This window comes from Schistocerca americana, chromosome 3, assembly GCF_021461395.2.
Source record: "Schistocerca americana isolate TAMUIC-IGC-003095 chromosome 3, iqSchAmer2.1, whole genome shotgun sequence".
NCBI lineage: Eukaryota > Metazoa > Arthropoda > Insecta > Orthoptera > Acrididae > Schistocerca > Schistocerca americana.
In genome coordinates, this window is record NC_060121.1 from 972,056,367 (window position 1) to 972,083,254 (window position 26,888).

The window sequence follows — 26,888 nt, forward strand, 5'->3', positions numbered from 1 at the left end:
GAGGGACTCTCCAACATTTAATGTATTTTGTGCAGTTTTACGGAAAAAGGTGTATGTATCGTCCATTCTTCTTTGCAGAGAACACTGTTACATATCTCGATATGCCTGAGAACTTTCTTTTCCCACGGTTGAAAACTGATTCGGAGGACTTCATTTACCAACAGCATGGGCACCGTCTGGAAGCATACAGAATAAGGGTCAAATTGTGGCAGATACCATACCAGTGTTTGGTAGTAGTTTCGTCTTACATTAAAATAAGCAGGTAATTCGAGAAATTGGACATTAGTGATTTCCTGAAACATTCATAGAACTTGGAGAGCAGGAGTCGCTTTGATTTCAGACAAAAATGGCGGTACCGTTAGCCACAATGTGACGTGGAGCGCTGTTAATGGTATGCGGAGCCACCTATCCGTGACACCGTGAGCTCCGTGTGGCTGACGGGAGCGCATTCTGACGGCGCCCCCTGGAACCTGTCCTCTCACGAGTCCCTCGTCGCCAAGCAGTCTGCCCGCACAATCCGAGCCACGGGCTTAGAAAGTCGCTAGCAGCAATCTCGCACGCAATTGCAAAATTGCAGTATGGTGGAAGACAGACAAGATTGTGCACGTAAAATTTCCATCTGCGTATTTCGTCAACATATAGTGCTCAGCGTTTCCTTAACTACATTCCTCTTAGCGCTCTTTCTCAGCACGTGCTTGCGAAGAAAGTGGGGCTTCAAAAATCGTCTTTTGTCAAAACCTGTACTTTACACCACATTTTCCCCTACATGTTTATCAACACATCTGTGTCACCGCGAGTGTGCTTCATCATTGTGAAACACTATATCGTATCAGAACTCAGTTGCAATGTTAGTTTATTCTGTAGTTTACACGAGGAATCAACTTGTTTTAACAGACTGAGATTACTTTAGTCCAGTGCAATATGCATTAACATACACTAGAAGATCGATCCTATGTTGCTAACGTTATTGGCTATCCAATTTATGGAGGGATTTGAATCTGAAAGATATACTGTTTACAACTACATTTGAAGGTGAAGAAAACGGACGTGATAGATGTAATGACATAGGGCGGTTAGTTTTATGGAATGCATTTGTCGCATTCAGTGTATGGCTACTGCTGGTTCGCCAAATGCTTCTTTTTTTAAAAAAAGAATTACTGGATGAATACTCAATGAAATTTTCTGAGTGTCAGCGTAACTGAATCGGAGGAAGTCGTTATTTGATAGGAGTGGTCCTTCCCTGTCAGTTAACAGGAGAAAAGTATCTACAGGCAGACTTGCACTAACACATTTGCACACCAGAATTCTTTCGATAAATATTTCATAGACAGTAGTGTGGGGCGGCGGGTGGAATATATTTGGTTTATATGTGTAGAATGTAATGTAGAAAATATGCATTTCCCGGCCGATTCACCATATGTGGGGCGGCGGGTGGAATAATTGTTGTTAATGTTCCTGTTATTTATGCTGTGCTTTGCCGTTCTCAACACTGGCTCTCTAACTACAATATTGGCAACCAGAAAGTGATTAGCAAAACGTGAAGCCTGTAATTAGAATTCCTAGTGCCCACTTCATCTGAGAAATACACTTATAGCTACAGCTTATAGCTCTGAGGAATTAGAAGATTATCTGGGATTCATAATGAAAAACGATTCTCTAAAAATGTTCACTATATTCTGAAAGTCGCAGACCAAAAAGAATCCACACAATCTGACTAACAGAGCAGTTCAGAGTCTAATGCGCTGATGCAACTATAACTGTTCAAATTAACTGTTTAAGTGAATGCTCGCCATAATTTGATGATAATGTTCATCAAACGCCACGCTAAATAATGGTAGAATGTCTGTCCCGCGACGGCACGTGAAAATACGATATACGCAAACTGAAGATAGATCATTAAAGTCATCCCAGAATTAACACTTCACTCGAAAACGATTTCATGGTTACGCGTATCCCGAGTAACTTATTACGGCATCCGAGGCTGTTATAGCAATGATACCGACGCGACGCGACTCCCGGCACAGGTGGTGTGCTATTCAGCGTCTGCTAGGGCCTTCCTCTCTCGCGCAGCGTTCTTATATACAAAGCCGCGGTGCGGATGGCTAAGGGAACGCCTGATCAAATCGGCTCTCCCGACTAGCCGCTGGGCTAGCAATGCACCACTTCAAGTTATTGAATAAATCATAGCTTCCTTTGCTGATGGCCGATGAAGCTCTCAATTTAAATGTGCATTCAGCACACAGGTAAGTAATCATAATAAAAGTCTGACGTGGCTAAGTCAAATATTTTGGGCGAGAGAATTAATTTAATTACACTACAGGCAGTAGATGAGCTCTGAACTTGCCCTTTGGATATACGCTATCGCTATAGTTTTATAGTTATTCAATTTAAAACTTCTCACATCTTTATGATTATAGCGGATCTCCCTTCTACTTAAATTTAGACTTCATAGCCTTATTTATTCGCCTGCTTAATCTATCTTGCTTCCTTAATTTCTAAGACAAAAACCAGAAAATCATGAATTTCAACTAAAATTTTAGTTTGTGAGATCCAGAATACTGTTTCTACTAAATTATTATGCAAAAGGACTCTAAATATAAATTTTTAAGTCTCTAGTTCTTTTCTGTTGCGCCAATGATTTTTACAGAAAAACATCCAAATTTCGAAAATGGTTGAAGTTATTGAACTGATTTTCAACACATATTGATTTAGTATTACTCCTGACATGCTAGAAACATTTCAGGTTATTTACTTGATTTTTAAAGTATTGCGCAACATTTATGACGTCAGGGCTAGTTACAGCGGACTAGGCTGGCACACAATGGAAAGACTGATGTGAATTTTATAAGGCGTGAGTAGGCTGCTTCCCTACAGTAGTAACACACATTAGACGTTTCATTCTTCGATGCAAAAATTCAGAAGTGCTACAAAAAAAAAAATCATGCTTCATTTTTTTTCTGTTGGTAAATACATTTTTCCCAAGTACCGGCCCATCAGCTTTCTCATTAAAAAAAAGCTAAATACTTCAGGAGAAGGAAATTTCAGGAAAACACTGAGACTGTATTCCGAGCGAATATGAACGCATATGTTGCAATTCAGAGGAGCGTTAAGAAAATAATGAAGGCCGCAAGGGCACAAAGTTCTTTACTGTAGTAACTGCACTTGTTTGAAACGTATTTTCAGATCAGCCACCTACAAGGCACTTTTTAGTGCTTCTTACAATAGAAATGTTTGTTTATATGTATATGCATTTCCCAAATCCTATACCTTCCATCCGATTGATACAGATCATAGCGTGACTCAGCACTCAAAATCACACGTTACAAGGCACCCACTGTCCAGTGGCGTCTTCACACCTTCCCACGACTCGTTTAGGACTGGCACAATCGTGTGGCATATGGAGAGCTGCCCGACCGTTGTAACCAATGCGCCATGTTACCGGGACACAATAGTTGGAGATTGATGTGAATAGCATTCTGGACAGTTCGAGTGAATGATTTGGCCACCCAGATCACCCGACGTGACTCCCATCGAACATTTATGGGACGTAATCGAGAGATCAGTTCGTGCACAAAATCCTGCACCGGCAACACTTTCCCGATTATGGACGGCTACAGAGGTAGCATTTTCCCACGTTACTGCAGGGGACTTCCAAAGGCTTGTTAAGTGCATGCCACTTCGAATTGGTGCACTACGCGGTACGTAAGGAGGGCCGAAACCATGTTAGGACGTATCAGGTGACTTATCACCTCAGCGTGTTTGGATTTTAAATGCTAACAATTGTAATGGCCTTTAAAATGACTGTTACTGATAACGACTGACTCAGAATGTCGTTGGTACCAGTTACTGTTCATCTATTTTCACAACGTATTTCGAATGTTTGAACCTCCATCATCAAGTGGATTTATGGGGACTAAAATGGCTAGTGTGTGTTGTATTACGACTTTGAAATAATCTATAGCACTGACTATAGCTCAATTCTTTTATCTTGGCGGCTCGCGCATGCCCGCCCAGACGCGGGAGATTGCTGTGTTGCCAGTTGCACACGACGCACGCGCCAATAGAAGCAGCGCCATAGTATAGCATAGTTCGCAAGCTTACGTGTAGGGGGGAGCGCGCAGTTCATGAAGTAAAGCCACCACGGCCGCATTAACCCTTTCGCTGCTACAAAGACGTGCTCCCTGCATTCCGCGCTGTGGGCGATTTTGTCACTGCACTGCTCGCCTGTGCAGACACATGGTGTTCCGACTGCTTTGACACTCTTATCAATCGATTCCACAAAAACTATTTGGCCCAAAAATTAGATTTTTACACATCTTCTTGACTGATACCTTCCCCCCATAAATGACTTAATTTTGTTTCGGTGTTCAACGCAGTTACTATGCACCATTAAATATAGTAAACCATTGCACGAAATTTTGAAGAGTTTGCAGAGGTAAAAGTCCATAGAGTATACTTTCCGTATGGTCGATTTTAGTTGCCACAATGTTGAGAATGAAATGTGGACAAGATACCTAAATTTCATATAAAATTTACTGTATAACAATATCTCATTTAATTCAAGTACGACATAGGTGTCGTATGTAATATTGAGAAATATTCCGTCTTTCGCGACTGTAATAAAAGTATTATTTACACCGGACGCGTTTGGCTTTATTTTAAAGCACTTCAATCAATCAAAAGGAAGTAGACAAAATACATTAAACAAAACTGTGGACTTACAAAAACATTATGACTTGAATATACCGTCTATCAGTGAAGTGCTCTGAGCTATGTCAAATATAATTTTTGTGTGTGGCACACACAAACATCATTCATTTGCTAAAACACTGATCTGCCAACACAAACGTTGAATATTGTGTTACCGCAGCACAAAACTACGAAAGATGACTTGGCAATGGAGGAGACAAAATACTGTCCACTGAAGATGCTTCAAAAGAGAGAAACGCGTCTGGTCTAAATAAGTCCCTAGTTACAGTTGCAGAAGAGGAATATATTTCAGTACCATTGGTAAAACTGCGACTGTGGAACAAAAACGAGAAAGAGAACATGAGTACCATTGTGTATGTGCCATACCTTTCCTTGATTGAAGTGCTTTAAAATAAAGCCAAACGTGTCCGGTGTAAATAATACTTTTATTACAGTCGTGGAAGACGGAATATTTCTCAATATTACATACGACACCTATGTCGTACTTGAATTAAATGAGATATTGTTATACAGTAAATTTTATATGAAATTTAGGTATCTTATCCACATTTCATTCTCAACATTGTGGCAACTAAAATCGACCATACGGAAAGTATACGCTATGGACTTTTACCTCTGCAAACTCTTCAAAATTTCGTGCAATGGTTTAGTACATTTAATGCTGCACATCAAAATAAAATTAAGTCATTTATGGGGGGAAGGTATCAGGCAAGAAGACGTGTAAAAATCAAATTTTTTGGCTAAATAGTTTTTGTGAAAACGAATGATAAATGTGTCAAAGCAGTGGGAACACCATGTGTCTGCACAGGCGAGAAGTGCAGTGATGACAAAATCGCGCACAGCGTGGAATGCGGGGAGCACGTGTCTGCAGCAGCGAAAGGGTTAATGATGAGACGAAGCACTAGAAATTTCAAAAAATTGCATTCAAACGAATATAATTTGTGAAGTAAGGCACTTCAATATTGTTTTTAAATAATGAAAATATTAAGCACCACATAAGGTTTGAACTCATAACCTTTCGCGTAGTAGCTCAACACCTTAACTGTGACACTAACGCACCTCGTCTGACTAAATAACGCCATGAGGAGTATAACACGTCACGCAAAATACTGACAAACACTGTTGGTATGACTGTGAATTACTCACGCTTCGCCGAAGTACAACAGGAAATAAACAATTACCGCTGTTCTTTATTGCGAAAAAGCGGTTCGTGAGAGTGATACAAACACCTTTCCTTGCTATCGCCTGAATTAGGAGTCTTATTGCTTGTTTGGTTTAATTAATTAATAGAATATGAAGCAACTGGTATAAAGAATGCTTTTTCCAAACTTTCTATAAAAGAATGTCTGCTATCAAGACATTGCTTTTGTTCTATTACTTTATTTACGACTGAACGTTTCTAAAACTGAAGACACTCGTCCATGCTCTGCACTGCAGTCGAGATGTGGCAACGTCGTTCTCTGTTCATTGGCTGACACTGTTTTGTGACGTCAGATGCGCAGAACGAACCTAAACTCGGCCGCCAACATAAATGACGCGCACTTTAGTAGAGCAAAACACTATTTCGGTACTTTTGTAGAGATGTATGACTGAATGGATGAACGACATCTGAATGTGAAACGAAAATAAAAATATTTACTGTGGTCACTGCCTCCGTGCCCTTTCGTGTTACATAATACTATGTATACGCAGAGGGAACTTAGTTGGCGTCTAGGTCCTAATAAATTCAAGGAACATATTGTAAAACAAAACACCATTGCGGAGCAAATCTCAATGCATTTAGGCGACGACTTTTTTTAAAAAAATTTATTTACACATCATGTTCGGTAGGACCAAATTGAGGAGCAAATCTCCAAGGTCATGGAACCTGTCAGTACATGGAACTACAGCACAAAAATAATAACAGATAAAAATAAATGTTTATGAACCCGAAATAAGTCAGTGCATAAGTTTAAGTAAACGCAATCAACAATACAACAAGGATCAGCTTAATTTTTCAAGGAACTCCTCGGCAGAATAGAAGGAAACTCTTCAGTTTCAATTTGAAAGCGCATGGATTACTTCTAAGATTTTTGAATTCGAGTGGTAGATTATTGAAAATGGATGCAGCAGTATACTGTACATCTTTCTGCAGACGAGTTAAGGAAGTACGGTCCAAACGCAGGTTTGATTTTTGCCGAGTATTAACCGAGTGAAAGCTGCTTATTCTTGGGAATAAGCTAATAATGTAAACAAGAAATGACAGTAAGGAATATATATATAGAGGCCAATGTCAAAATACCCAGACTCGTGAACAGGGGTCGACGAGAGGTTCGTGAATTTACACCACTTATTGCCCGAACCGCGCGTTTCCGAGTCAAAAATATCCTTTTAGAATGGCAAGAGTTATCCCAAAATATAATACCACACGACATAAGCGAATGAAAATAAGCAAAGTAGACTAATTTTCGTGTCGAACGATCACTCGTTTCAGATACCGTTCGAATAGTAAAAATGGCAGTATTAAGTCTCTGAACAAGATCTTCAACGTGGACTTTCCACGACAGTTCACTGTCTATCTGAACACAGAAATTTGAACTGTTCGGTTTCGCTAATCATATGTCTGTTCCGTGAAATTAAAACGTCAGGTTTTGTTGAAGTGTGTGTTAGAAACTGTAAGAACTGAGTATTACTGTGATTTAGCGTTAGTTTATTTTCTACAAACCATGAACTTACGGCATGAACTTCACTATTTGAAACTGAGCTGATGTTGCACACAACATCCTTTACGACTAAGCTAGTGTCATCTGCAAACAGAAATATTTTAGAGTTGCCCGTAATACTAGAGGGCATATCATTTACGTAAATAAGGAACAGGAGTGGCCCCAACACTGATCCCTGGGGCACCCCCCACTTGACAGTACCCCACTCAGATCCCACATCACAGCCGTTACCAACATTGTGAATAATGACCTTTTGCTTGCATATATGAATAGAAAAACAATTTTTATTACCATGTTAGTGTGTGTGTATGTCTGGAATGCACACCACCTTACCATCCAACACAGACCGCACCTGGGGGTCTACATCCTTCTACCGCTGTCCCCACCTTTATGTCCCTCATCTGTATCCTCGTAATATATGCCAACACTGGCAGGATGTCTGTCTCCCTTCAATTTTAAAAGTTCCATGAAATTTGGAAAGACATCACTGTGTCCCGAATTCCGCACCCACTTGTCATCCCCAACTGGCATCCTGTAGTAATTCATTTGCTTGGCACACCTTCTGATGCAGCACATTCGGATCTAGCACATTAACCGCGAACTCAGTTCCCGCATACAGTATCCTAGCAACTACACTCATATCCTATTTTCTATTCACCTGCATATGTTGTCCATCCTCTCCCGCCGCAACTTCAACCAACGCCCATCAGCCAACGATAAAATTCAAACCATTCCTGCTAACCCAAGTTCAAATGGTTCAAATGGCTCTGAGCACTATGGGACTTAACAGCTGAGGTCATCAGTCCCTTAGAATTTAGGACTACTTAAACCTAACTAACCTAAGGACTTCACACACATTCATGCCCGAGGCAGGATTCGAACCTGCGACCGTAGCGGTCACGCGGTTCCGGACTGTAGCGCCTAGAACCGCTCGGCCACTTCGGCGCTAACCTAAGTCACAACGCTATACCTCACACCATTCTTCGGCTTGCGTCCCAGCCCTCATCCACTTAAGCGGCACTTGCAACTTCACAAGGGCCTGTAGTCATAAGCACAATTCACCCTCCATCAAGAACATGATCATTTTCATGCACCACCACGACCACTATTATTAATGTCATTAGTGATAATGCTTCACCTGCGATATAAAATCATGTAAAAGCTTTTCAAAATCGTGAAAAATTATCCATCTAAGTGAATTAAAAAAGCCATTTATTTTGATCTGCATTTTTTTGTATTTCAAAACTCCTGTTAAATGTGTAAAACCTCTGGTGCAAGAACCGTTTTATGTGCTGCTTGCCTGCCCTTAGTGGGGAGTTGGCATAACAATAAAAAACCATAGTCTACAGTCTCGACGGAGTCCAGACGGCGATTACATATGGCAGCACAACGTGCAGTATCTGAGGAAGACGACTGACTCCGTCACTGATACGTCGCGCACCATAAACGGGAACTGCAACTCGGTTGAACACCCGAAGGCACAACATTAGTTTATCATTTCGAGAAAATGTAAGAGATTACATCCTGTCGACAACGCTATGTTTAGAGGTGCAGCACATAGTCGGAAGTAAATCAGCGGCGCCTTTTCGAGAAAGCCATCCCAGCATTTGCCTCAGCCGATTTTGGGAAATCACCGGAAACCTACATCAGGATGACCGGACAGGGATTTGAACTGTCCGTCCTCTCGAATGCTAGTCCTGCACTTGCTACTGCGCCACCCGGTTCGGTTGCTACCTCGAATAGCGCAGGGGTGCCGAAGTGGTCTTATCTTGTTTCAGAACCAAACCGAACAAGAAGTTGAAAGGCGGCTCCACAAGGGTCGAGATTGGGTCCTTAATTCTGCAGTTACAAATTGCGGGATTTGTTTAATTAATTGAGAGGTACTGCCTATACAGACGAGTTGCTTGAAGCGGCGGTGCACATAAGTAAGAGATTCTCCGGATGAGTTATTAGGCTCTACGCGATATCTCGCCAGACAGTGACAGCCCGTCGTAAAAACGGCCGGCCTCGGCTGTCAGCGGCTGGAGTGAAAGTGAAGCGCTCCGGGCCGACTGTTTCGCGGCGGGAGAGAGACGTGCGTAACGCCAGAAGCGGCGGGCGCGAGCTTTTTTTGTGGAAGGCTGGTGCGTCCAGTTAACTACGCGTGCGCTATATTAGGGCGGGAATGCGGGCAGAGGCAGTGGCCGGCCCGCGGTCACAGTCGGCGCCTCGATTCCCCAGTCCTCTCGGAAAAGGAGCGGAGCGGACGAGGCTCTCGCGACTGATAGAACCCGGACTGGGGGTGGGGGTGGGGGTGGGGGTAGGGGTAGGGGTGGGGGAAGGGTGATCAGTTGGGGTTCCGGAGAAATATAAAAACGTGCGAGGCAGTATTGACACTTTAGACTCTTCTATGTTGTCCACCAACCAGTATTGTTTATCAAGTGACACTTGATGGACTAATGTCACCTTTTGTTATATGCACTCAAGAGTACTACATCGTAATTGAAATATAGGCCTTTTGTAATAAAGTGACGAATTTCGCGATCTTAATTGTCTATATTCAACGATCGTCACGCACGAGGAAATCATATTAATTCAAATCTCATTATTGTAGTTATCCTCACGTGACTACACTCGTTGGCTGCGATAGCTTAACAACCAGACTGTAGCCTTTCAACCTAACGTAGGCCTTGGGTTATCGCCTTTCGACCTAACTTAGTCTTCGGGCTACACATCAGCCCAGTCTGTCACCACAGCCTACATTCGAAAAAAGTGATATACAGGGTGTTACAAAAAGGTACGGCCAAACTTTCAGGAAACACTCCTCACACACAAAGAAAGAAAATACGTTATGTGGACACGTGTCCGGAAACGCTTACTTTCCATGTTAGAGCTCATTTTATTACTTCTCTTCAGATCACATTAATCATGGAATGGAAACACACAGCAACAGAAAGTACCAGCGTGACTTCAAACACTTTGTTACAGGAAATGTTCAAAATGTCCTCCGTTAGCGAGGATACATGCATCCACCCTCCGTCACGTGGAATCCCTGATGCGCTGATGCAGCCCTGGAGAATGGCGTATTGTATCACAGCCGTCCACAATACGAGCACGAAGAGTGTCTACATTTGGTACCGGGGTTGCGTAGACAAGAGCTTTCAAATGCCCCCATAAATGAAAGTGAAGAGGGTTGAGGGTTGAGGTCAGGAGAGCGTGGAGGCCATGGAATTGGTCCGCCTCTACCAATCCATCGGTCACCGAATCTGTTGTTGAGAAGCGTACGAACACTTCGACTGAAATGTGCAGGAGATCCATCGTGCATGAACCACATGTTGTGTCGTACTTGTAAAGGCACATGTTGTAGCAGCACAGGTAGAGTATCCCGTATGAAATCATGATAACGTGCTCCATTGAGCGTAGGTGGAAGAACGTGGGGCCCAATCAAGACATCACTAACAATGCCTGCCCAAACGTTCACAGAAAATCTGTGTTGATGACGTGATTGCACAACTGCGTGCGGATTCTCGTCAGCCCACACATGTTGATTGTGAAAATTTACCATTTGATCACGTTGGAATGAAGCCTCACCGTAAAGAGAACATTTGCACTGAAATGAGGATTGACACATTGTTGGATGAACCATTCGCAGAAGTGTACCCGTGGAGGCCATCCAGCTGCTGATAGTGCCTGCACACGCTGTACATGGTACGGAAACAACTGGTTCTCCCGTAGCACTCTCCATACAGTGACGTGGTCAACGTTACCTTGTACAGCAGCAACTTCTCTAACGCTGACATTAGGGTTATCGTCAACTGCACGAAGAATTGCCTCGTCCATTGCAGGTGTCCTCGTCGTTCTAGGTCTTCCCCAGTCGCGAGTCATAGGCTGGAATGTTCCGTGCTCCCTAAGACGCCGATCAATTGCTTCGAACGTCTTCCTGTCGGGACACCTTCATTCTGGAAATCTGTCTCGATACACACGTACTGCGCCACGGCTATTGCCCCGTGCTAATCCATACATCAAATGGGCATCTGTCAACTCCGCATTTGGAAACATTGTACTGACTGCAAGACCACGTTCGTGATGAACAATAACCTGTTGATGCTACGTATTGATGTGCTTGATGCTAGTACTGTAGAGCAATGAGTCGCATGTCAACACAAGCACCGAAGTCAACATTACCTTCCTTCAACTGGGCCAACTGGCGGTGAATCGAGGAAGTACAGTACATACTGACGAAACTAAAATGAGCTCTAACACGGAAATTAAGCGTTTCCGGACACATGTCCACGTAACATCTTTTCTTTATTTGTGTGTGAGGAATGTCTCCTGAAAGTTTGGCCGTACCTTTTTGTAACACCCTGTATAAAAGGAGTGAAAATTAAAATTTAAAACAGTCTTGATCGCAATCTTGTTAAGAAATTTCTTTTAATTGGAGTGAGTGACCGGTTTCGACTCTATGAAAGAGTCATCTTCAGACTCCGGACTGCTGTTACACGAGGGTCGAAGGCCGTGGAACTTATCTAGCAGTATCCATCCACCGCTTCGGAGTCTGAGGATGACTCTTTCATAGAGTCGAAACGTGTCACTCACTCCAATTGAAAAAGTATCACAACAAGATTGCGATCAAGACTGTTTTAAATTTTAATTTAAATAACAGTGTGAGCCTCTGCAGGGATGGGAAAGGTGGGTGGGAGGGGAGGGATATCAGCTCTTGGAACAATAGCGGCGGAAGGTTGGTATGCGTGAAGTGACACAGAGCGCGAGTCGATAAAGTGAGTATGGTACAACTGCGTTCGGCTGAAATCGGTCGATTTGGTTGTGGTGACAGTCTTATCCGTAGCGTAGTCCGAGGTCTGTGTTATAGATTTGGCGCAGCCAAGGCCTTTGGTAGATTTGTAGCGCAGCCTAAAGTTTACGTTCGCGCTTAACTGTAAGCGTATTGTAATATCGCTGGCTTAGTTGTGGAGTATCTTTGCTGGCAGCAGCGTCTGTAGAGAGTCGAACGCGGGACACGGAACTGTTATGTTGTGTTGTGTGTAGCTCTGCATGTGAAAGGCATTGTTAGTATGGAAGTTGAAGTGTTGCTACAAGTGCTATAACAGTAAAGTGATAAAATAAGCAAATGATTCAGAGGAAAGTGCGTCAAGATGTAATTAAAAATGAGCAGGGCCGCCGATAACGTGTTTGCGTATCCTCTCTTTGCGAGTCGCACAGTATCAATCATCCGTGCCGTGTTCGGTCTCTCAGAATGAACCGATGTGAATCAGTAGAAATTAGTCACCACAAAAGAGTGCAGTCAAGTGCCAGTGTCTTGTAGCGAGCGTGAGAACGTGCGTTCGATCATCGCGTTTCCGCATTATCAACAATTAGTCGCGCCGCGACGGTTACGCGCACGCTCTTAAAGTGAGAACTGAAAAATTAACTTTACGAACAGTGTCATATCATTAATGATGTCAAGAAGGACTGGTACCAAATATCTGTGTATGCGTGACGAGCGTAAGAACTTTCGTGCGATCATTCGGCTTCCGCATCATCAACAATCACCCGCGTCGTGTCGGTTACGCGTACGCTCGTCTGAGTGATGTTGTGGACTGTGTAATATTAGTAATTTTCGCCTCACAGACATTAATATTCCCTCAATAGTAAACGCCTGATGGCCTAAAGTTATCGGACAATTGTAAAGTAAAAGAAATGAACCATCGAATAGCAGCGACAGAACCTATTATTCTTTATCTTTGCCGTTCTTGCGCGGTGCCTGTAAATCTCGATTAATGGTATAAAAAAAGAATTCTGTTGTTTCAAGACAAATGAGGCATTTGGCGCCTCACCTTTTACTGTTTGTATTCTATGAAAGGCGGACGCGGACTTGCTGCGTTCCGCAACTGTATTGTATGTTTTATGTGAAAATATTGAGTGAATATGCTAATTGTTATTTTTTCCAATCAGAAAACATGTAGTTTCTTGTAACTGATTACGAACAGACAGCATCAAGAGGACATTTTGACTGTTATGTGTAAAGTATTTAACCACAATGGTGATCTATTGTAATTTAATATTAAAAAGGTACGTAACATTAAAAAAAAGTGTGTTAAAGATAGATGTGCTTATTTTAGTAAATTAACCTTGATGATTTCCATCTCCTTATTTAGCTGAATGATAATTATTTTGTGTTAGTTCATCACCAGAAATTACGATCATGCTGATGGGGCGAATGCAGCATGAGGCAGAAGGAACATTATCGTTTTCCTATTATTTCTGAACCAACTTTTTTGTGTAGTGTTGCATTTCTTTTGAAGTCTATAAATCTTCTGGTCCCTTAGTGTTGATCCGGGTATGACTACATCGAGACTATAAAAATGTACAGAAATGATATGGTTTCTTCCGAACGATCTCAAAGATATCAATATGCTGCTCTTATTCAGGTATTTAATGCTCAACGTATGTTATTATAATAGTGTAATCAATCCCTGACTCTGTTGCCAAGTGGCCCACCAAAATATTCACTTTTTCAACATTAAAAAAATAAAAAACAAAATAACAATTCTTTTTATTTTCGCCCTTCAAGAGCAACGTTACAACTGGTAATCATCTACTGATTGGGATAAACACTTATCAGTTAGGATGTAAACAGTGCAACCTGCGATTTTCTTTAATCGTCTCAGAATATAGTTGTTTGTACCAGACATCGAACAGTGTTGCGTTTTGACGGTGAGTGGCTCCCCTAAACCCGCTGGCATATTTCGACAGATAATTTCAGGCAAGCCAGCAGCGGTGTGGAGCAGAACAGTACGACCGCCGCGGGATTATCAGGTACGTGGTGTGGACAGGGCGCACGGTCAAGAAAAGCATTTGTACCCCTGGGCTTGTTATAATACTCAAACGGTCGATTTCAGCCATACTCATTTTAGTTGCTCGCCCTGGAACAAGCGTGATCTAACGTGAAACGTCCCCTTAGAAAAATTATTGAATTACTGTGCTGATTTTCAAACAGCGAGCAGAACTGAACGTACTCAGACATTTCTCTCTTTACTTATTTTGATCAACACTAAGCTGACAAACAATACTTTTTAGCGCAACGCAATCTGACTTTCAAAAATTCCTACAAAAGAATGGCCCTGACTATCAATAACCTATACCATTTATGAATCACTTACCTCGCAAAAAATCTTCGTTACTCCAACTACTGCAATACAGCGAGCGCCACTACTGCCAGCTAAATAAAAGATTCTAACTACTGAACGCACCAACTACTGACAGCCATAGGTAGGATATGATACTGACAGGCATAGGTAGGAAATGAAAGATTTCGATAGAGAACAAACAATGTATTTACCTTTTAGTGTTTATATATATATATATATATATATATATATATATATATATATATATATATATATATATATAAAGTTCATGACATCCAGTATTACAAATGTACTGTTTCTGATGGACACACGTCCAGATCATCCGCTCTCAAAATTCCGCCATCTCTCTCCCCACATCCAGCACTGCTGGCGGCTCACCTCCAACTAGAGTTGTGGCGATTCGTGAATGATTCGTTCATTTGAACGACTCCAAATAAAGAATCGGAAGAATCGAATCGTGATGCGGACGAATCGTCGTTCAAAAGAATCGTAAGAACGATTGCGTGTTTCCGAGTCGTGACGATTCCAAGTTCCAACGATTCATCGATTCTTAGTACGCTATGCTTCGAAGGCAACTTCCGAGTCGTGCCGAATGACTACGACCGCCAGATGGCAGTCAAGTGGAGGATGCGTGTAAACAAAGTAAACAATTTTCGCACAAATCGACTCCTCTTTCCTGGCATACTGAAATAAAACAATAGATGCAATCAAATCAAACGTGACCTTTCATCAATTAAAGCATTACGCGTATAAATCGAGAATCACACTTGTAACGTTATATGAATGTTGAGTCATAAATAAACTATTTCTGGCATATCTTATCATGACAGTTCGATTCTAACCCCATTGAAAATTTCAGACATGTCCTGCCAACTGTGAGTAAGATGTAGAACTTTTTGCATTCTGTAAGAATCTTGCCATCGCAGACTAGAATGAATCGAGAAAGAATCGTGAACGAATCGTAGGAATCGATTCGCAATGTGAGATTGAATCGTAGGAATCGAGTCGGGAAAAAGAATCGTGTTGCCCAACTCTTACCTCCAACTGCGCAACGCTACGCGCTGTTAACAGCCAACTGCCCAACACTACAATAGCGACTATTTCAACAATGCCCATCAGCCACAGACTGCACACCGCACAGCCAGTGATTTTCATACAGAGCGCTAGGTGACGTTACCAACATAAAAACCTAAACAGCCTACTTACAAACGTATTGGTGCTTTGTGTGTGTTTTTCCTACGCTCTGGTTTTCATACGAGAATGGAAGATGCAGAATACGATGTCGATAGCGGCTGGCAATCAATACCTTTGAATGTAAACACAGCACGATTTAAATGTGCTGTGCCTGTCACAGTGCTAGCACATCACAGAGACAGGCAGCGGCAGTGGCGGAGCGGCGTACTCACTTGGCGTTCTTGGGCGCGAAGCTGTCCATGTCGGCGGACTCGTCCAGCAGCTGGCTGCTGCAGTGGTGCGCGGGCGACGTGTGCGAGCCGTAGCCGTCCGGGTTGAGCTGCAACACAAGAAGGCCGCGCGGCGGTCAGCGCTCTCTGTCCAGCCCTGCCTCCTCCGTCCTCCAGCCAGCAGCACGCGCGCTGCTCGGCTCTGCTCTGCCGGCCCCAGCGCAGAACCAGCACCACGCGCCACATCTACATCTACATCTACATCTGCATCTATACTCCGCGAGCCACCTTACGGTGTGTGGCGGAGGGTACTTATTGTACCACTATCTGATCCCCCCCTTCCCTGTTCCATTCACGAATTGTGCGTGGGAAGAACGACTGCTTGTAAGTCTCCGTATTTGCTCTAATTTCTCGGATCTTTTCGTTGTGATCATTACGCGAGATATACGTGGGCGGTAGTAATATGTTGCCCATCTCTTCCCGGAATGTGCTCTCTCGTAATTTCGATAATAAACCTCTCCGTATTGCGTAACGCCTTTCTTGAAGTGTCCGCCACTGGAGCTTGTTCAGCATCTCCGTAACGCTCTCGCGCTGACTAAATGTCCCCATGACGAATCGCGCTGCTTTTCGCTGGATCATGTCTATCTCTTCTATTAATCCAACCTGGTAAGGGTCCCATACTGATGAGCAATACTCAAGAATCGGACGAACAAGCGTTTTGTAAGCTACTTCTTTCGTCGATGAGTCACATTTTCTTAGAATTCTTCCTATGAATCTCAACCTGGCGCCTGCTTTTCCCACTATTTGTTTTATGTGATCATTCCACTTCAGATCGCTCCGGATAGTAACTCCTAAGCATTTTACGGTCGTTACCGCTTCCAATGATTTACCACCTATGGCATAATCGTACTGGAATGGATTTCTGCCCCTATGTATGCGCATTATATTACATTTATCTACGTTTAGGGAAAGCTGCCAGCTGTCGCACCATGCATTAATCCTCTGCAGGTCCTCCTGGAGTACGTACGAGTCTTCTGATGTTGCTACTTTCTTGTAGACAACCGTGTCATCTGCAAATAGCCTCACGGAGCTACCGATGTTGTCAACTAAGTCATTTATGTATATTGTAAACAATAAAGGTCCTATCACGCTTCCCTGCGGTACTCCCGAAATTACCTCTACATCTGCAGATTTTGAACCGTTAAGAATGACATGTTGTGTTCTTTATTCTAGGAAATCCTGAATCCAATCACAAACCTGGTCCGATATTCCGTAAGCTCATATTTTTTTCACTAAACGTAAGTGCGGAACCGTATCAAATGCCTTCCTGAAGTCCAGGAATACGGCATCAATCTGCTCGCCAGTGTCTACGGCACTGTGAATTTCTTGGGCAAATAGGGCGAGCTGAGTTTCACATGATCTCTGTTTGCGGAATCCATGTTGGTTATGATGAAGCAGAGGCGGCCGCCGCCGTCCCCACAGCCTGGCTGGCTGGCCGGCTTCACTAGTACTACCAGCTCACCTATCTACAGCATTTCACTGTGTCAGTCACAATGTCCTCCTACATAAACTCAGCTTGATGGAATTGTTGCTGAAAAGTCATTTACGAGCCCGAAAGTTAGGTAATTAGCAGTCTGAATGGGACACTAGACCCACAGCAAGGCGGGTTTACAGTATACAGGATGGTCCATTGATAGTGAGCGGGCCAAATATCTCACGAAATAAGCATCAAACGAAAAAATTACAATGAACACAACTCGTCTAGCTTGAATGAGGAAACCAGATGGCGCTATGGTTGGCCCGCTAGATGGCGCTGCCATAGGTCAAACGGATATCATCTATGTTTTTTTTAAAAAAATAGGAACCCCCATTTTTATTACATATTCTTGTAGTACGTAAAGAAATATGCAGGTTTAGTTAGACCACTTTTTTCGCTTTGTGATAGATAGCGCTGTAATAGTCGCAAACATATCGCTCACAATTTTAGACGAACAGTTGGTAACAGGTAGGTTTTTTTAAATTAAAATACAGAACGTAGGTACGTTTGAACATTTTATTTCGGCTGTTCCAATGTGATACATGGAACTTGTCATTTCTGAGAACGCGTGCTGTTACAGCGTGATTACCTGTAAATACTACATTAATGCAACAAATGCTCAAAATAATGTCCGTCAACCTCAATGCATTTGGCAATACGTGTAACGACATTCCTCTCAACAGCGAGTAGTTCGCCTTCCGTAATTTTCGCACATGCATTGACAATGCGCTGACGCATGTCGTCAGGCGTTGTCGGTGGATCACGGTAGCAAATATCCTTCAACGTTCCCCACAGAAAGAAATCCGTTGCCGTCAGACCCGGTGAACATGCGGGCCATGGTATGGTGCTTCGACGACCAATCCGCCTGTCATGAAATACGCTATTCAATACCGCTTCAACCGCACGCGAGCTATCTGCCGGACATTCATCATGTTGGAAGTACATCGCCATTCTGTCACGCAGTGAAACATCTTGTAGTAACATTGGTAGAACATTACGTAGGAAATCAGCATACATTGCACCATTTAGATTGCCATCGATAAAATGAGGACCAATTATCCTTCTTCCCATAATGCCGCACCATACATTAACCCGCCAAGGTCGCTGTTGTTCCACTTGTCTCAGTCATCGTGGATTTTCCGTTGTCCAATGGTGTATATTAACTCGCTTTTTCGTTACCGCTGTTGGTGAATGACTCTTCGTCGCTAAATAGAACGCGTGCAAAAAATCTGTCATCGTCCAATAATTTCTCTTGTGCCCAGTGGCAGAACTGTACACGACGTTCAAAGTCGTCGCCATACAATTCCTGGTGCATAGAAATATGGTACGGGTGCAATCGATGTTCATGTAGCATTCGAAACAACGACGTTTTTGACATTCCCGATTCTCGCTCAATTTGTCTGCTACTGATGTGCGGATTAGTCGAGACAGCAGCTAAAACACCTACTTGGGTATCATCATTTGTTGCAGGGTGTGGTTGATGTTTCACATGTGGCTGAACACTTCCTGTTTCCCTAAATAACGTAAGTATGCGGCGAACGGTCCGGACACTTGGATGATGTCGTCCAGGATACCGAGCAGCATACATAGCACACGCCCGTTGGCCATTTTTATCACAATAGCCATACATTAACACGATATCGACCTTTACCGCAATTGGTAAACGGTCCATTTTAACACGGGTAATGTATCACGAAGCAAATACCGTCCGCACTGGCGGAATGTTACGTGATACCACGTACTTATACGTTTGTGACTGTTACAGCGGCATCTATCACAAAGCGAAAAAAGTGGTCCAACTAAAACATTCATATTTCTTTACTTACTACACGAATATGTAATAAAAATGGGGGTCCTATTAAAAAAAAAACCGCAGATGATATCCGTTTTACCTATGGCAGCACCATCTAGCGGACCAACCATAGCGCCATCTGGTTTCCCCCTTAAAGCTAGGCAAGTTTCGTTCTTTGCAGTGTTTTTGTTTGACGCTTATTTTGTGAGATATCAAATGGTTCAAATGGCTCTGAGCACTATGGGACTTAACATCTATGGTCATCAGTCCCCTAGAACTTAGAACTTCTTAAACCTAACTAACCTAAGTACATCACACAACACCAAATCATCACGAGGCAGAGCTGCGGACTTGTGAGATATTTGGCGCGGTCATGATATGCAACCTGTTTAGAGTTTCCAGATAGCAAGTCAAAAATTTGACGAAAAAAATTGGAACTGAATTTAAACTTGATGCTGCACTCAACCAGTGTCATATACAGGGGTTTCAAAAAGGGCTTAACAACTTGGTTGGCCGCCCTTCCTCCCTACTACCACCGGGAGTCCGCTTCCGTCAACTGCTCCATTCTCTTTCCTTCTGCTTTCCTAAAACCTTCTTGACAACTTGGGGTACAGCACCGCCTTGGCTCCGGCCCCGGACCTGTCTGCTCCGTGACCTTTGTCAGTTTCCCAAGAATGGTACCCTTTCTCTTGTTTATCGTCGGGCATTTGCTGCTCTATGCGCACAAATGAAGGAGGCCACATTTATTTACACTGATGGCTCAAAAACATCGTTTGGTGTTGGGAGTGCCTATATTGTTGGCGACACCTCAAATCTATTTCGGCTTCCCGACCAGTGATCGGTTTATACGGCGGAGCTTTACGCTGCTCTCCAGGCTGTCCAATACATCCGTCGCCATCAGCGGATACAGTATGTTATCTGCTCAGACTCTCTCACCTCTCTCCTCAGTCTCCACGCTCTCTACCCTGTCCACCCTCTGGTCCACCGGATTCAGGACTGCCTCCACTTGGTCTACTTAAGCGTCTCTGTGGCGTTCCTCTGGATCCCAGGACATGTTGGTATCTGTGGAAATGAGGCGGCCGATATAGCGGCCAAGGCTGCAGTCTCTCTTCTTCGGCCAGCTATTCGCACGATTCCCTTCGCCGATCTACGGAGTGCTTTATGTCGTCCTGTTGCTCCTTTAAGGCACGCACATTGGTCGACACTTCCCCATAATAAATTGCGGGATATGAAAGCTCTTCCCCGTGCTTGGACCTGTTCCTCCCGAACTCGTCGTCGGGAGGAGGTAATTTTAACTAGACTCCGGATAGGGCACTGTCTTTTTAGCCATCGACATCTTTCAAGTGGCGATCCTCCCCCACTCTGTCCCCACCGCTCTGAACTGTGGACGGTGAGACACCTTTTACTTGAGTGCCCCTATTTTACTCAGTTACGCGCCCGTCTACAGTTGTCGCCTGATATATCTTCCATTTTAGGAGATGACACACGATCAGCCGATCGTGTTCTTGAGTTCATTAGAGCCAGTGAGATGACGTCAGTCATTTGAAGCTCTTTTTGGGGACAAATAACCCCCTTCTATAGTGGTTTTTTAAGCTTTCCTTCTGTTTCTGGTTTCCCCACTTTTCTGAGTTTTTCTCCCATTGCTGCTGGTTTGCAGTTTCGTTTTTTAGCTTTCCCTAAGTCACAGACCGCGCGCTAATGACCGTAACAGTTTTGCGCCCTAAAAACCATAACAAAAAACTTTCAAAATTCATATAAATTGATAGTACCTACAGAAGTGAGTGTAGTATCAATTTGTAGGGAAATACCTCAGGTTTTGTCTCCCATAGTTCGCTAGTGCCGAATCGTACCGTAAGCAGCGCTAGCGGCAGTTGCGTTATAGATGGCTGCCTTCACTGGACGCGAGCGTGCTAGCTGTGTGGTTTGGTTTAAAGAAAGGAAGTCGGCGAAAATAGTTTAGCGGAATTTCCGTACCAAGCACGCTAAAGATCCTCCTAGTAGGCCTACAGTTTATGAGTGGCGTAAATGTTTTGTAGAAACAGGGTGTTCGGTAAGACATGGGAACTCACCAGGTCGTCCAAGCACATCTGACGACGTCGTTGAGCGAATGAGACAACGTTTTGTCAACAGACCTACGAAATCGACCCGGCGTGCATCTCGCGAGCTGCAGATCCCACATACGACTGTCTGGCGTGTGTTGAGAAACCGTTTGGATTTGAAACCGTACAGACTGACGATCGTACAAGCAATAAAAGACACTGATGAAATGGCTTGCAAGAACTTTTGAGCAGATACGTTAAATCGACTACATGAGGATTAACATTTCTTGGACAATATTATCTTTTCTGACAAGTCGACTTTTCAGTTACGTGGCAAGGTTAACACACAGAACTGTAGGATTTGAGGCAGTGGAAATACGCATCAAACATTGCATCATGTTCGTGATAGCCTTAAACTGGATGTTTTTTGTGCATTGAGCAAGAACAAAGTTTGCAGCCCTTTTTTTTCGCGACAGAACCATAAATGAAATAGTGTATCTGGATATCTTACAATATTTTTTCATACCAGAGGTCGATAAGGATGACCAAGAACGAAATGTTTACTTCATGCAAGATGCACCATCCCACTGCCTCGCTTAAGTCCGGGGTTTTCTCAGTGAAAGCTTTCCAGGTCAATGGATTGGCCGTGATGCACCAATTGCATGGCCGCCACGTTCCCCAGACCTGACACCATTCTACTTTTTTAAATGGGGATTCACCAAGGATATCGCGTTTGCACTTCCTGTGCCGGCTTCTCTACCTGAACTTAGAGCAAGAATTTACGCCACCACTGGGCAAGTTACACTTACAATGCTACAGCGAGTTTAGGAAGAAATTGTCTTCCGATGGGATGTGTGGAGGATATCCAACGAAAGCCACATACAACATCTCTAGCTGAAGGTAAAAAACTTGATGTGCTTCTATACAAAATAACACTAAACGCAGCTCTATACCTTCTTTCAAAAAATTTATATGAATTTTTAAAGTTGTAAAGTTCTTTTTGAAATACCCTATACAAAGCTACGTTTACATGGACCATATTTTTTTAGCTACACTGTCTGATAGAAAGTATCCTTACATGCATTAGTGGACATCAACATGAACTCTATGGGGACATTCTCCATGAGGTCTCTGAATCTCTGTTGAAGAATGACAGCCCATTACTCATCAAGAAACCACAGAAGGTAGTGACTCAGTTTAGTCACATTTTCACTTCGAATCATTGGAAACCTCGGGGAGAGACCCATAATTAAGTTAACGTATTTTTCCTATTTTCATTCAATAATCCATGGAACACTGTTCTAGGGTAGCTTATCTTTAAGAAAGAAAGGTTTCATTGCTCAATAATGTACTGTAGCAATATGTGGTGCTTAGCCACGATCATCTTTTAGACATCTGTTAAGGACTAGGGCATTCTGACTACTGCTTCACAGCATATTTATTGCTCCTGAAGTGTGTTGTAAATAACCTAATTTAGTTCAAAAGGAACAATTATGTACACAATTACAATACTAGAAGAAATAATGAATTTCATGACTCAACATTCGGGTTGCCTTCAGCACAAAAACTCGCGCAGAATGCTGTCACGAACAGTTTTGATCACACACTTGTGAGTGGTTAGCAAGTAGCTGTATTTACGCTGGGTGTTAAAAATGTGTCTAATACTTTGGGAGGTGGTAGTGCTCATCGAGACAAGATAAGTCCAATAAATATGGGTCCTGAAAGGCATACTTTCCGAGATAAACACGTGTTTACAGGAAGAACTTCACGACGCTTGGTAGCGGATTGAGCACAGACGTCGCATTGACTCTCCTTCAATGTTTTGGCACGGTATTATGATTATTATGATGTTTTATAGTATTCTACCTACCATTAGTTGGTTTGCAGTCAGTTATGTGATCCGAGTCGTGTTGTAGGCTACGTTAGTTTTCATTGTATTTGCGTGACTTATTGTACGGCACCGTCAACACTCGGTACAGATCATGGTGTTTTACCTTCTTCCAAATGCGGATTGTTGTCTTATGGTTCGGGGAGTAAAGGGACCAAACTAGATGATCGTCAGTCCCCGGTTTCACTTGTGTGTTTACTGTTATTACGCTATTTGTACGTACAAATGGTGTAGTAGATTTACATTTTCTCTCTTCCGCCACTTATAAGCAATGGAAGTACACTCCTGGAAATGGAAAAAAGAACGCATTGACACCGGTGTGTCAGACCCACCATACTTGCTCCGGACACTGCGAGAGGGCTGTACAAGCAATGATCACACGCACGGCACAGCGGACACACCAGGAACCGCGGTGTTGGCCGTCGAATGGCGCTGGCTGCGCAGCATTTGTGCACCGCCGCCGTCAGTGTCAGCCAGTTTGCCGTGGCATACGGAGCTCCATCGCAGTCTTTAACACTGGTAGCATGCCGCGACAGCGTGGACGTGAACCGTATGTGCAGTTGACGGACTTTGAGCGAGGGCGTATAGTGGGCATGCGGGAGGCCGGGTGGACGTACCACCGAATTGCTCAACACGTGGGGCGTGAGGTCTCCACAGTACATCGATGTTGTCGCCAGTGGTCGGCGGGAGGTGCACGTGCCCGTCGACCTGGGACCGGACCGCAGCGACGCACGGATGCACGCCAAGACCGTAGGACCCTACGCAGTGCCGTAGGGGACCGCAGCGCCACTTCCCAGCAAATTAGGGACACTGTTGCTCCTGGGGTATCGGCGAGGACCATTAGCAACCGTCTCCATGAAGCTGGGCTACGGTCCCGCACACCGTTAGGCCGTCTTCCGCTCACGCCCCAACACAGTGCAGCCCGCCTCCAGTGGTGTCGCGACAGGCGTGAATGGAGGGACGAATGGAGACGTGTCGTCTTCAGCGATGAGAGTCGCTTCTGCCTTGGTGCCAATGATGGTCGTATGCGTGTTTGGCGCCGTGCAGGTGAGCGCCACAATCAGGACTGCATACGACCGAGGCACACAGGGCCAACACCCGGCATCATGGTGTGGGGAGCGATCTCCTACACTGGCCGTACACCACTGGTGATCGTCGAGGGGACACTGAATAGTGCACGGTACATCCAAACCGTCATCGAACCCATCGTTCTACCATTCCTAGACCGGCAAGGGAACTTGCTGTTCCAACAGGACAATGCACGTCCGCATGTATCCCGTGCCACCCAACGTGCTCTAGAAGGTGTAAGTCAACTACCCTGGCCAGCAAGATCTCCGGATCTGTCCCCCATCGAGCATGTTTGGGACTGGATGAAGCGTCGTCTCACGCGGTCTGCACGTCCAGCACGAACGCTGGTCCAACTGAGGCGCCAGGTGGAAATGGCATGGCAAGCCGTTCCACAGGACTACATCCAGCATCTCTACGATCGTCTCCATGGGAGAATAGCAGCCTGCATTGCTGCGAAAGGTGGATATACACTGTACTAGTGCCGACATTGTGCATGCTCTGTTGCCTGTGTCTATGTGCCTGTGGTTCTGTCAGTGTGATCATGTGATGTATCTGACCCCAGGAATGTGTCAATAAAGTTTCCCCTTCCTGGGAGAATGAATTCACGGTGTTCTTATTTCAATTTCCAGGAGTGTAGTTCACGCATGATGGAGCACCAGCACACTTTCGTTACAAAGTGCGCGAACATCTGACCCAGACATTACAGCACCTCCGGATTGGTCGAAAGGTGGTGGGGGGAGGGGGACATGTTGGCCTGCTCCTTTCCCCCATCTCAGTCCACTAGACTTTTGACTATGGGGATACTTGAAGGAATTGGCTATGCCACACCAATCAACCATGTGCGGACGCTACAGTGCCGCGTCTTTATTGCGTGTCCGTTGGTACAACAGCAACGGAGTATACGTCGAAGGGTGATTCATTCCTAATTCCGGAGTCGGGGGGGGGGGGGGGGAGGGGGGTGGTTGCATTGTCATAAATGGACGCCCTCTTGTAAACAAGTGTTTATCGCAGGAAGTAAGCATTTCCGGACCCGTGTTTATTGGACTTATTTTTCTTATTTTGATGAATAGTACTACCTCTCGAAGTATCCAACATTTATTTTGAACACCTTGTAAATGAACTGTAACATTAATTTAAAATAAAAAAAGCACTTCGTCTTCAGGCCACGAGTGGCGTACCGGACCATCAGACCACCGTGTCATCCTCAGAGGAGGATGCGGATAGGAGGGGCGTGGGGTCAGCACACCGCTCTCCCGGTCGTTATGATGGTATTCTTGACCGAAGCCGCTACTATTCGGTCTAGTAGCTCCTCAATTGGCATCTCGAGGCTGAGTGCACCCCGAAAAATGGCAACAGCGCATGGCGGCCTGGATGGTTACCCATCCAACTGCCAACCATGCCCGACAGCGCTTAACTTCGGTGATCTCACGGGAACCGGTGTATCCACTGCGGCAAGGCCGTTGCATTAATTTAAAATGATTCGTCTCAAATATTTCAGTTAATTGTCCAAGTCATCCATGGAACATAAAGCTGACGGTTCAAATGGCTCTGAGCACTATGGGGCTCAACTACTGAGGTCATCAGTCCCCTAGAACTTAGAACTACTTAAACCTAACCGTAGCGGTCGCGCGGTTCCAGACTGTAGCACCTAGAACCGCTCGGCCACCAGAGGTCGGCCATAAAGCTGAGTAACTGACCTTACTGCTGCTTTCTTGTGTCTTTACCCGTCCGTACTTGTCCCATTACAACGTCTACACGTACTTACAAGCAGCGACCGAACGTTTCACGTCGTTCACCAGAGCATACTGAACGGAGCAAGGAAACAGTCGAATATTAACAGGTGAAATGTGATTTCCTTCTTCGCTCAGTGAAGCTCCAATCGCAGTTACTCTCACGTATCACGAACTCTTTTTTACTGTATACGGAGCGTGAGACAAATTATGCGACGTATTGTTCCGCGGAGTCACTCAAAAGAATTCACTGGCAGACTTTGATTAATCCTGTGCATTGCTACACTTACAAAATAAAAGTAAATAAGCGTCGTGGGCCCCGCTTTGACCCTGGAGACATGTTTAAAGCTGGCAACAAATGAAGCACTGTCGCTGTCTGACTACTTTGGTAAACATTCCGAAATCCGACTACAGGACTGGAGAATTTATAAAGTAACTCTGGAACGATCAGGGTGACGTTGCGCGTTTTCAGCACAAGGACTCTTGTATTCAAGTGTCATGATTTGTTTTTAACCCACGTGGGCGCCTCATGCCACATTTACACAGGTTATATTTTTTTGTTTGTTGGTGCCTATTTGTTCATACACCACATGGCCCAGACTCCAGGGATTTGAGCTGAGCTTTAGCTAACTCTTACTTTTGTTAAGTATCATAATTTCTGCCTGTGCTCTCTGATATTACAAGAGGACTTTTACTTAAACGCAAGCTTTATCATCATTTTGTGATTCTAGGTACGGACAAGTGGGCATCCTGCTGAGCTTGATTTATACAGGGTGTCTTAAAAAGAACGACCCGATTTTAAATAGAATTATATATTAGGAAGAATGGCTTAACAGCAACAAATTGCATGCTAAATTACTTAGAAAAGACAGAAATTTATAAAAGTCCATCA

The 26,888-nt window shown here is 44.0% G+C and overlaps 1 protein-coding gene and 1 pseudogene across 1 annotated transcript in view; both read right to left on the minus strand.

Moving 5' to 3' along the window:
- The window catches only part of LOC124607439 (proton channel OtopLc), a 736,982-nt gene that overhangs the window by 348,398 nt on the left and 361,696 nt on the right, over nt 1-26,888 (minus strand). Inside the window, exon 3 of the mRNA XM_047139769.1 lies at nt 15,946-16,052. Within this exon, the coding sequence (XP_046995725.1) occupies nt 15,946-16,052 (107 nt within the window). The remainder of the gene's footprint in view (nt 1-15,945; nt 16,053-26,888) is intronic.
- Nucleotides 25,614-25,731, minus strand: LOC124608178 (annotated as a pseudogene).